Source organism: Stegodyphus dumicola, chromosome 1, assembly GCF_044657685.1.
Source record: "Stegodyphus dumicola isolate Sdum_Otavi_A_Nest chromosome 1, ASM4465768v1".
Lineage (NCBI taxonomy): Eukaryota > Metazoa > Arthropoda > Arachnida > Araneae > Eresidae > Stegodyphus > Stegodyphus dumicola.
The window spans coordinates 74,854,531-74,868,852 of NC_140768.1; the positions used below are offsets into that span (position 1 = coordinate 74,854,531).

The 14,322-nt window shown below is 32.4% G+C and overlaps 1 protein-coding gene across 3 annotated transcripts in view; it reads right to left on the reverse strand.

Annotated features, from left to right (window-relative positions):
• The window catches only part of LOC118187131 (putative 3',5'-cyclic phosphodiesterase pde-5), a 104,776-nt gene that overhangs the window by 44,417 nt on the left and 46,037 nt on the right, over positions 1-14,322 (reverse strand). For all 3 annotated transcript variants that reach the window (XM_035357327.2, XM_035357326.2, XM_085816310.1), the window contains 6 exons: positions 13,951-14,044; positions 13,804-13,862; positions 6,590-6,640; positions 6,429-6,487; positions 5,065-5,116; positions 3,043-3,206 (listed from right to left, as the gene is read on the reverse strand). In XM_035357327.2, coding sequence (XP_035213218.1) covers positions 3,043-3,206; positions 5,065-5,116; positions 6,429-6,487; positions 6,590-6,640; positions 13,804-13,862; positions 13,951-14,044 — 479 coding nt within the window. The remainder of the gene's footprint in view (positions 1-3,042; positions 3,207-5,064; positions 5,117-6,428; positions 6,488-6,589; positions 6,641-13,803; positions 13,863-13,950; positions 14,045-14,322) is intronic.

Consider the following 14,322-nt stretch of genomic DNA (forward strand, 5'->3'; position numbering starts at 1 on the left):
TTTAGACCGGTTATGAGACTGTAACAACATACTATCAGCCCGCCTAGGTCAGTCGTTTCTATAACTGTCTTTATTCAGCCTTTGGTCCAAACCATTGGCCCATTCTCAACCATTGGCCGTAAGCATACACTTCCAGTATAAAAATATTTTAAATGACGCAAATATTCAAGTTTTGGCATTTTAACCCAATGCATATACTTAGGAAACGTTTCTGCTTATTATAAAAAAATCTGATGTGTACACCACATGACTTCCTTGTACGGAATATTAAATTATACGCATTTTTTTCTTGCATTTCATTTAAACTTATTGGATTGAATTAAATCTACTTCGCCGACAGCGCATAAACCACAATAGAATAAGTGCATTAATTAAAATTCACTCTAGTATTTGTTTACCATAGCGACACTCTGGCGCTAGATTCACTTAACAGTATTATATTTCGTTCATATTATAAGTCATAATGCACAAAATTTATATCATTTAAAGAATGGAATTATCTAATCGTTGCCACATGTTCTATTCAAATACTATAATAAAGCTAGAATGATGTATAAAAGAAATTAAGCTAACAAAACAAAAAAGAAACAGTTTTTCACAGACGATTGAGTATTTCTCATTCAATTAATTCAGTTCTCACTTCGCGAGAAGGCAAAAATACATAAAAACTCAAAATATCTATATTAAAAATTACGAAGTAAATCTTAAACACTTATTTCCTCGAAAAAATTCCAGAAAGGATTAAACATGATTTAATTGGCAATAATAAATGAAGGCGTTATCTTTGTTGTTGCGAAGTTAAGTTTCTCTAGATTGGCAACAAATCCACTAGTCTCCTGTTTCATATGTAAACAATCAATGGCCGCCATAAAAAAAAAAGGCTTAGCGGCACTTAAACAACTTTAAAATTGTTAATAATTCTAAAAATATTGCATACAGATTTACTAAATGCATAAAATCCTTAACCGGAAGATAAAAACAACATAATTCAATCATTTTTAAAGAAAAAAAATGTACAATTTACAAACATATAAGAGTAAAGAAACTGAGATTACTGAGCCGGGTAACAGAGTGAACATATATATAAATATATTTATATACGTTTGGTGTGGCCGATTGCAACCAAAATACGACTTCTTTTAAGACTTTAACATCTACATGATATAGCAGTCCTATATACAAAATTTCAACGTTCTGAGGCTACTCGTTTTTGAGTTATGCGAGATACTTTCATACAGACGCCACGAAAAATTCGCTTCAGAATGAATTTTAAATCAGTTTTATAATTTTTTCTTGGGGAGGGGAAGAGCTATTTATTTTGTCCTTACGTGAAAATGTCACACAAAAACATCGTTAAATTGCATTCAATAGCGGTCAAAATGGATATTTTCGTTGAAATATGCTGCCCGAAACTTTTCGCGATTACAATACTTCCTTTTTACTTCGTACAAGGAAGTAAAAATAAAACACAAAAGGTTTGACCGAGGTATTTGATGTTATATAGAGGAACGTATGAAGAGTTAGATTTTATAAAATTGATTTCTGTAAATTGAGAAATGGCAAAACATGAATATTTGCATTATTTAAAACATTTCTGTAATTGGAAGTATATGTCTACGACAAACGGTTGCGAAAATAAAAGTCGGGTAAGGAATTTTACGGAAAAGGTGTACATACTCAGCCTCCGGGACATACTTACAACAACAGTTTGCAAACTACTGACAGAAATAATCTTCCATTCTGTCTGAAATGACACTATTGATACTTACCGCACAGAAGGCCGATAATTCAAAATCTTTATTCTGTACTCCTATATATCGAATACGTATTGAGTATGTTCGAGATCAAAGCTCTAAATCATATCATCTTAACCTATTGCGTTACTTTTTGTGACCAGGTACATTGTCACGGTAAACGTGTCCGATCATTGTAATATTATTACATAATCGATAGGAAGTGATTATCAAAAATGTAAAGGGTGACTTTCCTAAGTAAAAGTTGTAATCATCCAAACCAATGGCCCATGGCCACATCTCGAAAACAAAGAACTGACTTAAAACTTTTAACGGAAACTTTATATACCAGCAAATAACACACTTGACTTGTAGTTTACCCATCCTCGCTCTCAATAGAACTCATTTTACTCTATTCTAATGGCCAGGAAGGATAGCCACTGTAACCAACCCAGTTGACAAACAGCGACAACAGAAGCCACGGAATGAAATTTTCTGCAAATTATTGCTTGTGTGCATAGGGGTTCTAATAGTTTTATTTACTCGGACGCTTTGCTTTTGCGCTTTCTTTGTGGGACGGATTTGGGTCTGTCGGATTTGGGTCTGTGATAGTTTCGACATATTATCCTTCTACCAATAATGTACTGCAAGTCATGTGTACATAGGGGTTCTAATAGTTTTACTTACTCGGACGCTTTGCTTTTGCGCTTTCTTTGTGGGACGGATTTGGGTCTGTCGGATTTGGGTCTGTGATAGTTTCGACATATTATCCTTCTACCAATAATGTACTGCAAGTCTCTCGCCATGTGATATAACACTGACTATTTGCATTTAAACATCAAATATTTGCATTATGCAGTAAGGGCGTCTGCTGATATACTTAATCAATTCCAATTTAGATCCTAACATTATGAAGCCTGAAATATTTTTTTTTTTTGTTTTGTTTTTGTTTGAATGAGAGATAAAAGAGAAAAACGAGGAACTAGCTCCGTGAAGCTCTAGCTAGACTAACCTTGAAGAGAAAAAGGTACTGGACATTATAATCTCGCATTAATACCTTAATAAAAGCTGTTGGGCTCAGCAAGACAACATTTTGATTTTGACGAGATGTTCCTTGACATTAATCCATGTTCTGAATTTTACGAAAAAAAGTAAAGTTTCAAAAATTGATTGGAAAACTCTAACCTCTAAAATTAAGATTCGATTTAGTATGTATAAGTTTTCTTTAAGAACGCTTATAAGTATACTGAAAATTTTTAATTAAATACCTGTTACTAAATGTTCGGTATAAAATGCAATCCAATTATACCTGATTTCTTCAGGGCACAAATCGGAATCTTTTTTTTCTGAAGGATATTCGCTTTCTGCCTCAGATCCATTGACATCGAAGATTCTGGCGTACAGTTCGCTGGACCGTCCATCCACGAGAAAAAGTGAAGCTCTATCTGCACTTACGAGTTTACGAGCAAACATCTAAAAAATAAATGCAAGTTGCATTTGTAAGCACAGTGATGCTAGAAAAAACATTATGGTAGATATAAACATAATTTTATTAAATCTAAAAGAATCTGATTATACTTTTTCAAAGCTTCAATACTGTTAAAATCTCGCAAAGGAAAACAAAAATAAGCCTCAAACAAATAAATATTCAAAAAATCGCAACTATTTGCTTAAAATAAAGAGAAAGGATTTTGTAGAAGAAAAATGAAAATACAGACGAATAACCAGAAACTGAAGAAAATTTTAAAAAAATATTTATTAACATGTACTCAATGAAGATAAATTATCGGGGTAAAAAAGCTAGCACATCAGATTATTAGACATAATTATCCTCTAACAAGTGCGTATTTTATATCTGTTAAACTATAGCTCATAAGGATAACAGTTTAGTTATGATTAAAATTTATGAAGCCAAATAAAGTTAGACATTCATTAATATGATTTTATTTGAATTTTAGTGGTTGTACATACATATGTTAATATATATTAAATTATATAATTAATTTGATTACATAATGTATCAATAACATAATAATATAGCAATAAAGATTGCATAATATAGCAATAAGGTAACGTTGATTGCATAATATAATAATAACGTAAAAGCATGCTTACATACAGTCTAATCAAATAAGTTAACGAATAATCTCAGTTAATAGAAGACCGCGTGGAATATTTATGTCCTGAATTCTTAGAGAGGTTTTCTCTTAACAATTTAAAATCTTCTACAAAATCTAAAACTTAAGTGAGAAAATTGTAGACTGCATACTCTTTGAAAACAACATTAGTCCTTTTCTAAGGATGCTTAATATTTAAATAAAATTTTGTTAAAATATGGCTTGCTAATAAAATATATCTTACCAACAAATTTAATTAAATATTTACAATCTATAGGGTTATTATTATTTTAATTAACTAGTTATTATGATTTTGACCTTTACTATAACTTCTGTTTTCCTTTTTCCCACCAGAAATGTAAAGCAGTTAGCGTATCTCAGTCCGAGGTGTTGGATCGTAAGACAGAGCGTGTTTCTTCTTCATAGAACTTTGCCAGCTCTCATAAGACTGTAATTCTTCGGCTTTGCGTTATTGCTGCGGACATTTAATTGTTGGGCCACTGAGAAGTTCTGAGCCAATTTAAAACCAGTTGTGTAGTCTTCAATTACTAGGCATAGTTTTAAATTTCCATTTGACTGTTAATTTAAGTTTCATAGCCACAAGCGGTGGTTTTTTTACTAAGCACAAGACATGCATTCATATTAAAGTTCTGATTTCATAAAAAGGTTATTTTAACCTCTTCAAGTCTCTGCCGTTAACTTCAGACGCAGTGATAATTGAGACTCCAAGTCTGTCAGAAGTTTGATGCTAGTTTATGCCACCAAAGAAGGTCAAATTCTATAAATGAATAATCGTAGAAGCAAAGAACTGCGTCACAAATTTATATTATTTATATATTTGTATCAGCTTCATCAAACTGTAATGATGATACATCAGTTTTCATTCATGCATGTTACTGACCTGTTATTACTTAAAAAATTTTGACAGACTTTGCACTGTATAATAATAATATGGTAACATTTGTATCTAATGTATAACAATATGTAAATTACAGTTTATTAAATTTATACCACTTAACTATTAAAGCACAAAATGTTTACAGTCTATTGTAAAGCCTACGCATATAAAAATATGCATATGAAATATAACGTGCCTAAATGAAATGTTTCACCTGAATATGGCATACAAGGTGAAAAAATTATTCCAGTATTAAAAGAAAAAACTATACGTGAAATTGAAGCTATCACTTTATTTTAAATTGAGGTTTACTTACCATGATTTTTAATATAACAGTATCCATGCTGACCATATCATGAAAAATTGATCTGAAACGATTGTTGAATATATGCAATATGAGACCGCACATGTATGCTTTTATATTTTATATCTTATATATATGTATACATAAATTTAAAGCAACTAAATTTATTAGTAAATTGGAATAAAAAAAGGCAACTCCTCTATAATATAATAATTGCAATCATGTATAAGAGTTATAACATAATATCAGAACTAATAGAATTAAACAGGGAATTCATAGTAGAACAAGCTCGAATAATAGAAATGCGAAACGGCAAATTATATATACATATAATTATGCATAAAGTGTATATATATGGAAAAGAAACAATAAGTATACATAAAGATGACGGCAGTGTCCGCTTTCTGCTCTTGGCGCTTATTCGTCTAACGTACACCGTATATTTTGTCTATTTGTGCAAAGCAGTTTAGGAACAAATATCTACAACCCCAATAACTTCAAAAACAATGAAACTGGTGCATGGAATCCTAAATTTATTTTACTAACCATTTATTTACCATCATGAAGTATCAAAATATTATGAAAAATACTGTTTCATCCAGTTATCACCGTTAAGGAGTATCATAAGACTACTTAGAAAACCTTCCGCCAATTCATGTTTTAATTAGCAACGATTTCTTGTATCACTTCCGGTTGATCGTTGGTAAACAAAATCTAATTTGTTATTGCAGTAAATAGAAAGGTGTGCAATACAAAAATTTTGGATTATATTTTATTGGGTATAATTGGCCATATGTAAAGCTTGGTTTTTCTAATTTAATATCAACATAATCTAATGTATGGCCCTTTATTTCATTTTATTAAAAATTGTATTTTATTATACAGTTGAATACTATTTATTTAATTGGCTTTTTAATTAAAGACAATTAAATTTTTATAATATATTTAAAATAAATACTTTGAAACGAATATCAAAAACTAAATTTCTTCTATACTATTTTTTTTTGTAATTCCTACTATTAACTTTTCTTAATTAATTCCCATTAAAACTCATTATCTAATTTTTGGACTGAAAATATTACCTCGATTGTCTGTGTCTATAAAGTGGTTGGAAATAATAAACATATCGTCATGAATTTAAATATTTTATATTATCACTCTTAATTATCGTAATTAAAGTCCTTTAACCATAAAGATGTGCAGTAAATTAATTAACTCTTTCAAGAAAAACCCCAATAACTCTTTAAATTTCATGTTTTTTAAACTTCATTAAATTAGAATAAAATTTCATGCTTTTAGGGAAATGGAAAACATTCAAACAAGTTGAGAAAATCTTTAGTTCAATATCTGCTAAATCAGGATTTGACGGTACTTACTTCACTACTGTAAGTAAGAACATATTCAGTTCCCTTTGTTTTACCATGGTACAGTACAGCTGAAAAAAAATTATATAAATTAAATAGTATTCAAATTTATTGCAGAACAATAAAGTGTTCATAGAAATAAGTGAATTCTTCCCAGAAAAGAAGATACTTACTTCAGCGTAATGTAAAGCAATTCCACCCCATACGAGGTAACTATTCACAATCTGTAAGGAAAGAAAAGAAATCGAGAATATTTGCAGTTTAAAATCTCACACACGTAACTGCTGAGAAAGGGACATATTTATTCTATCCTTCAAAACCTTAAACAAATATGTGTAGATATCGGTATTTTTTTAAGTTTGTGAAATTTATTTTCCTAATTACACTCGTGCTAAAAAAATAAGCAACAAACACTAAAAGAAAAGGTACAAATATAAAAAGGGGAATTAAAACTTATGATATACTAATTTACATATGAGGTACAGGTGCATCACCGAATGCAAACAGGCACCAAAATTAGCATAAAACGCAATTCCACAGTCGCACCTCAACGCCTTATAAAGGGGCATGCCGGACCTAGTTTAGTGTAATTCGAGATAACCATAGCTTAAAGCATGAGCCGAAGACACAATTTACACGATGAAATACGTTGAACAACTGTCGAGATGCTGATAATGTTGTTGACAATCCTTTGTTGTAAGACAATCTGCTGTTGAGAGAGACAATCTGTTGTTACATTTATATATATAATCATGCTATATATATGTGTTTGTAAATGTATTGTTATATGTATGCCATTACGTATTAATATGTTGTATGTTACACCTTTACGTTATATATTTACCTTTATGATATGCATTTACCTTTATGTTCTGTATTTAGCATTATGTTCTATGTTTATCATTATGTATTCGAGTACGAAGGCACCATATATCACACTTATATTGTAACGTTATGTAAAAATTGTAAATATGTCAAAACTCTTCCTCAAAATAATAATAATAATAATTTTCAAATAAAGATAGATGGTGCAGCTGAACAATACCCACATTACCAATGGTTAAACAATAGGTGTCCGCTGCTCTACAACCTTAACCTGCTGTTGAGAGAGAGCTAAATGTACGTCGTAGAGTCATCAATAGAATCGGAATCGTTACCAAAAGGATGAAAACCCCTATAGAAGACGTGGGTCTGGATGCCAGAGGATAACCAGTACGGCGGAGGATCGTTTCCTGTTGCTATGTGCAAGATGCCCTAGATCACTTACAGCAGGACAGCTGACGTCGCATCTCTCTGCTGCCCATATCCTGCCAAAATGTGTGGCGTCGACTGCATGAAAATGGACTGTACACCCGACGATCTGTGGTTTGTGTTCCTTTGTCCCCATTGCACGTGAGAGCATGGTTGAATTGGGCCCCTGAACATTGCAGTCGGACACCAGAGCAGTTGAACCACGTACTTTTTGCGGATGAGTCTCGGTTTAACATCCAGAATTACTCCCGAAGGTCAATGATATAGCGAAATCCAGGGACACGCTATCGGAAGACAAACTTTGTTGAAAGAGACCCTTACAGAGGAAGAGGCCTACTTGTATGGGTTGAGATAGCAACGAATGACCACAACCGACCTCTCTATAATTTCTAGTGGTTCCATTACAGCCGTCCGATATCGCGACGAAATTCTACACCCTTTTCTGCGTCTATCGCTGCCATGGATCGCGCTATCATAGTCAAGAATGAATATCAGCTAGACAGTATCATACACATAATTAGCATAATGTTTCTATTGCACATTCCTCCAACTCATTTGGTCTTTCGCGATATTATGGACGTAATACATGTGTTTTTTGTACGCCTTTGCTTTATTATTTGTTGTGTGGTCTAGTTATGCCACACCAACCTCTTCGATTAATTTCAAGCATATTCATTAAATAGTTTTAGCTGATTTATTCAATATTTAATTAAAAGCGGTTAACATATTTGAGAAAGAGATTCTCTATATCTAAGAATTTCTTATGCAATAAACAATTCCCTCCGTGTTTTATTTATATTCTCTCGAACTGTAAGTTATCGATATTTTTTGTGTAACTAGCTGGTTAATAAATTTATTTAAATTTTTTCTGTTTATTTATCTTTACTTTAGTGGACACCGGTAAAACCGGTATCCTTACTTTAGAGTGGAGACCGGTAAAAGTTTATTATATTGAATTAATAAAGAGTAATATTGAATTAGTAAAAATTGAGCAGTAAAAGCATACTAAAGGTTTTTCAAAGATATTTTAAAAATTCTGAAATTTCGTTCGATTTGAAAATAAGGCGTAATTGTCAATTTGTAAGCAAGCTTAAGTGTTATGGAAAATTGTTATGTATTATTTTGTTCTGTACAATTATTATGTATTATTTTACTGTGCATAAGGTATTTAGTTATTATATTATTTTACTGTGTTTAATGAATTTGTATTGTTATTATTTAAGAATTAATGTATAATATTTAGTATTGTTTAAACTTTAACTCCTTTACGGCAACTCAATTACGACAAAGCTCTTTTAAGTTTAGCTGAAGAGTGTGATTCAGAAGAAAGGGTAAGGCTTGTTACTTCCATTTCTCACGGAAGCGGTCAGTTGCGGCCAGCTGCATTTTCCTATTTTCGCGGGGGTTGAAAATACGTGTTCTGCTCGTTCAGAGGCGAATAGTTCTAGGGTGTGGCGATATTTGACAGAGTTATAGGTTGGAAACATTCTTCTGTTGCGTGGGAAAGAAAGGGTCTGTCATCTTATAGATAATTCTGAATTTCTGTTTGCTTTGGAAAATATGGAAAAAGAGGGAAGTCGTCATCTCCTGTTGTCCATCTCTTTCTGTTATCTTCAGAGAGTCTTCGAAACAAAAGGGAAGGCTGATTTTCTGAGTTAAATGCTGCTGGACCGAGTACTGCGGGTCAGAGCTTAAATTGCGTCGGAACCCACCGGAGCCTGACTCCGGACCTTCTTAGTTTTGGGGATAAATCATAATTCTAGACGGAGCGCACCGGAGCCCTAAATAAGAAGGCTTCGGCATTTCTATGTAATTGAACAACAATTTCAGTAGACATCTGATCTCGAAAATTTTATTTTTAGCAGCAAAAGTATATTAAAAATCGCTTATTAAATTTTAATTTATGCTTGTACATTTAATTTAATTACTTTAACCCTTTGCTGCACTGTGTGTCCTGTCTGGACACACCTAAAAATTTCCTTCTGTAAGCACAGAAAAATTGAATGAAAAAGGATTTATAGGTTACTCTGAACCTTCTTTATTTATAGTAGATGGCAGCTCAACACAAACCAGTCCATATAGTTTAGGCATGTTTAGTTTTTTAAGCCCTCATTTTTCAAAGAAATCTTCCAAATTTTTTAGGGTATAAAAAGAATTGTTTGAAAAGAAATTTCTATGTTATTTTTTTTGGCTGTATGCTAATCTCCTTATTCTATATTAGTTTTAAATTTTTACCTTGAAATCTTGCTTAAAATCAAACGGCGAACCCTAGGTGTGCCCAGACCGGGCTCACCGATAATCTAGGACAACTGAGAGTCTGTATTCTTTGTTTCTCCGCATCTCATCGGTCGGTTCATTGACAACAATGCTCGTTTCAGCACTCTTTTCGAAGCTTTAGTGGGCACACCCACAGAATTAAAACGATAAGTGCTATCTTCACGAAATTTTACTTGTGTACTCGTCTAGGCCTAATTAGACTGCCTAACTTTTTTTTTTTTTTTTTCCTATCAAAACTCCAACTTTAAAAGGTAGCGTGCCGGAAAGGGTTAATCTTTAATTATTTTAAATACAATTAATTAATTGAAAAATAATTATTAATTAAATAACAATACAAATACTAAATATTAATATTAATTTAATAACTATTAATTAATCCGGAAACAATTAACTATTTAATTTTTAAATTATTAATGATTTTAATGTCCATTTTATTTATTTACTCTTGTTCCTCTTTCCTGACGGTCTTGCATGGGGCTCCGGCACTTCTAATTTTAGAAATTAAACCCTGGTGCGGGTGCTTGAACAAGAGAATTCCCGTTATGCCTTGAACATACATCAGTATCGGTTTTCCTGACAACGATGAAGTGAAACTATGAGAAAATTCCTGTTGTGCTTTGAACATACATCAGTATCGGTTTTCCTGACAACGATGAAGGGGAATTATGAAAAAATCTCCGTTGTGCCTGGAAAAGACTTCAGTATCGGTTTTCCGGACAACGATGAAGTTGAACCGTTTCGTTTCGACGTTTTGTGAGTGGATCCCGGCAGCTCCCCGAGGCTCTCAGACTGGTATACGCGGATTCTGTGAACAAACATTTTTCTTTTTCTTTTTTTTTTAATAAGTAATCGTTAGGATTTTGGAAGAGTTAAATTCTAACGCCTTAGCCGAATTTTCATATAGATTAAAATTTGTATTTTGCTATTAATCGGTCAATCAATAGTTGAGAAAGTATTATAAATAATAAATAGTTGAGAAAATGTTATAAATTATAAATAGTTGAGAAAGTGCTAGCTATGTTTTTTAAATGTTTAATTGTCAAGAGTTTAATTGAGTTCATGTTTTAAAAAGCTTAATACTGAGGTGTTTCACTATGATTTTGTATGACGTGAACTATGTTAAAAAATGAGATTGAAATAATGAGTAAATTTTAAGATTATGTTTTATAGGGGTAGTCTGGCCAGCTACCTTAAATTTTAATGTGTGGGAATATTCAATAAATGTGTTTATTATTTTTATTAGTGTATTTTTCTTTGAGTTTAATTGTGGTCTACTGTAGGTCACCCATGTGTTCCTTACGGAAACATGGTTATTTTATCGAACCTGGGTGCATATACTACCGCAATATTGCGGTAATAGAAAAATCAGTTTTAAGAGTTGTGATTATACGATCGGCTACTTAATTTATTATGATTTGTTGAGTAGACTTCTTAAATGTGAGATGTATCTTTTCCTGGTGTTTTTTAGAGATCTGAGTAGTATTTTAAATGTTAAGTGTTTTAGGGCTATCTCTAGATTTGTATTGAAATTTATGGCTTTTCAGGTTGGAGATTTGAATTAAGTTATATTTTAGTGAGAGATAGCGTGTTAATGATTTTGTTATGGAAATGGCTTTTCGCATTTTGTTTTGACAAATAATCGTTGAGTCTAACAAAGCACCAGGGAGGATAGTTTTCCTTGATTTCTTTGATTTTAAAGCGTTAAGATTTTGATTAGGAGAGTAGGAAGTACTAAGTTACTGAGTTTAGATTTAGTTAAAGTTATTTTTATATCGTGGCACCAAGAAGAAGTTAGTTTAAAAGTTAATTGAGTAAAAAAGAAGTTTTAATATTTGTTTTTTCTACGTAACATAAGTGTTCCTTTATATTTTTCGTTTCATGAATTTCGTGTGATTCAAAAAGTGATTATATTGGTTTAAGTTAACATTTTACAGAATGAAAACATTTAAGGAACATACCGAGAAAATAAGTGTAAACATTTACGTAAATGATAAAAGTAGGAGGAGAATATAAAATGAAAATAGTGTTTTCATTTTAAGCGTTTTGGTCCTTCTCTTTAATTTCAATACCTGAAAAATAGAATTCTTGTATAAAAGTATACAGCCTTTGGCGGCGGCTGCCTAAGATTAACAGCTTTGAAAATGGCTATTTCTGAGAACACAAATAAACACTGGTATTAATTATCACCTCTATAGGACAATTTCTTCCCTACTGGATTAAATTCATCTGAAAATGTATTCATCTTAGCGAAGGAGCTTTTTGTAAGTGTAAATACAACAGTAGTAAAAGTTAGTTTACTACTGTTAAATTTTCACACACAAAGCATTAAAACTAATCACTTGATATACACTCATTTGGAGTGTTTAAAGATTTTCGACTTCATGAGGCATGTCTTAAACTAGATGTCGATAAATGTTCCGTTGAATATCATACCACGAATACAATAGAATTTGGCCTAAATCTTGAAAATTCTGTGATTGTCATGTTGATGCTCAAATGCGTTGTTATAAATAAAACTACTAGATCTTGCTGAAATTTATGACAGGAGAACTGCTCAATGAGATTCACGTCAGGAGTTTTAATATCATGGGAAAGTGACATTAAAAATTCTTTACCACATTCGTCAAACTATTCCAGAATTATACTCATATACTTCATAACTGTAAGCATTATCTTGCTGTGCGTTGCCATTTCCATCTGGAAAGACGGTGGATATCTGGTCCCTCAGGATGTTTAAAGAAGGCAGAAATATTGAAATTGCTTTGATAATGAACTGAAAAGCGCTCCACAAAAACATCTGCCCATACATACTAAGAACATGTAGTGAATTTGAGTTTCAGAAAGCAGCGTTTCCTTATACTCTGTATCAGGTGAAAAACATCGGTAAAACAAAGAGACGACAGAAAAAGTCAAGTGGCCGCCATCAGTCGACGAATAAGGTGAGTTTCTGGTCGAAGGTCCAAATCAGTGAACTGAAGACTCTATATGAGTAAAACATGTTAAGGATGGAGACTGTCAAGTGGATATTTGTGCTTTTCTCTGGGAAATGGAGAACATCTAAGAGAGTTGATGCAGTTGTTAGGTGCCCATATATAACACTCCCTCCATCAGCTTACTTCCGCTCAAGAACGGAGGGAGGTGAGAAGCTTTCCGTCGCTAAATGTCGCACTCGAACAAGGAGGTTAGAATTCGTACTATTCTAACCTCCTTGCACACGAACTTGCTCATCCGCATAACGTAGTAGGGGGGACAAGATTTGTCTGTTCAAGTGATCCCTTTCCCCACCTCAGTTCTCCAATGAACATATTTACGCAGATGAATTACAATGAATGTAAACATAACTGTTGACTTCGTCATGTTCGTTGTTCGTCATGACTTCGTTCGTGTTTCGACACATTTTGCACCATCACTATTATATTGAGCGAAAATGGCAACTGCTGTAGCCCATCTATCCGCTTGGGCAAATCGACAAAGCTTTCGTTTTTCTCAAGGAGGTCTCGACGATCAATGGCTGACCAACACGTTGCCTTCAGCTAAATGTTTTACCTATTTGCTACTGTTTCTGATATATATTAAGTACTGCATCTAATGACAAGGTCTGCAATTTTCGAAATGCTTTTTTTATCCAACTGTCGGGTTATCACATCCATCATTTATCAAATTCAGATAAATTTTACCTTTGCCCATATTGTAACGGTACAAAATACTGCTTGACAGAACATAATGCTAAGTATTTGCATACCACCTAAAAGCTTAACACTCCTATTTAATTGGCCCTGCAATTAACTTCACATGAACATCTCATAGGAGGTTTTAATGTTTTGACCGATCAGTATATATCAGTATAAATTAAATTTACCTCTTCGTCTTCTTCATGAAATTCAGCATTAGAGTCCTCTTTATAAAGTTCAAGAACACCTGGGTAAATATAAATGAAACATTAATTTATTATTTGTACACGGATTTATAAAATTCAGGTAATGGTAAGAGTAAAATTTTTCGTTACCAGAGATTTCTCCATCTGGTTGGAGAATAGGATGACAAAGAACGTTAATTGGCTTCTCATAATCAAAAGAAATCCCACCAGGAAGCCTTGCATCCTGAGATATAAAAATAACAAATATACTTCATTATAAATGTATATATCTCAGCCCATTTTATCTTTACTAATTGCATAAATATAACTCAAGGTTGTTTTTATTCAGAATATACATAATCATAAATATAAAAAAGAAAGTGAATAAAAGTTTCGATAGTGTTAGAAATCAGTAAGGAATTCAATCATGAATGTTGAAAACGAAAATATAAAAAATAAAGGCAAAGTTAGCTCCTTTAATAACACATCTTTAGGTAGGAATAAAATAAAAGGGAAAACACA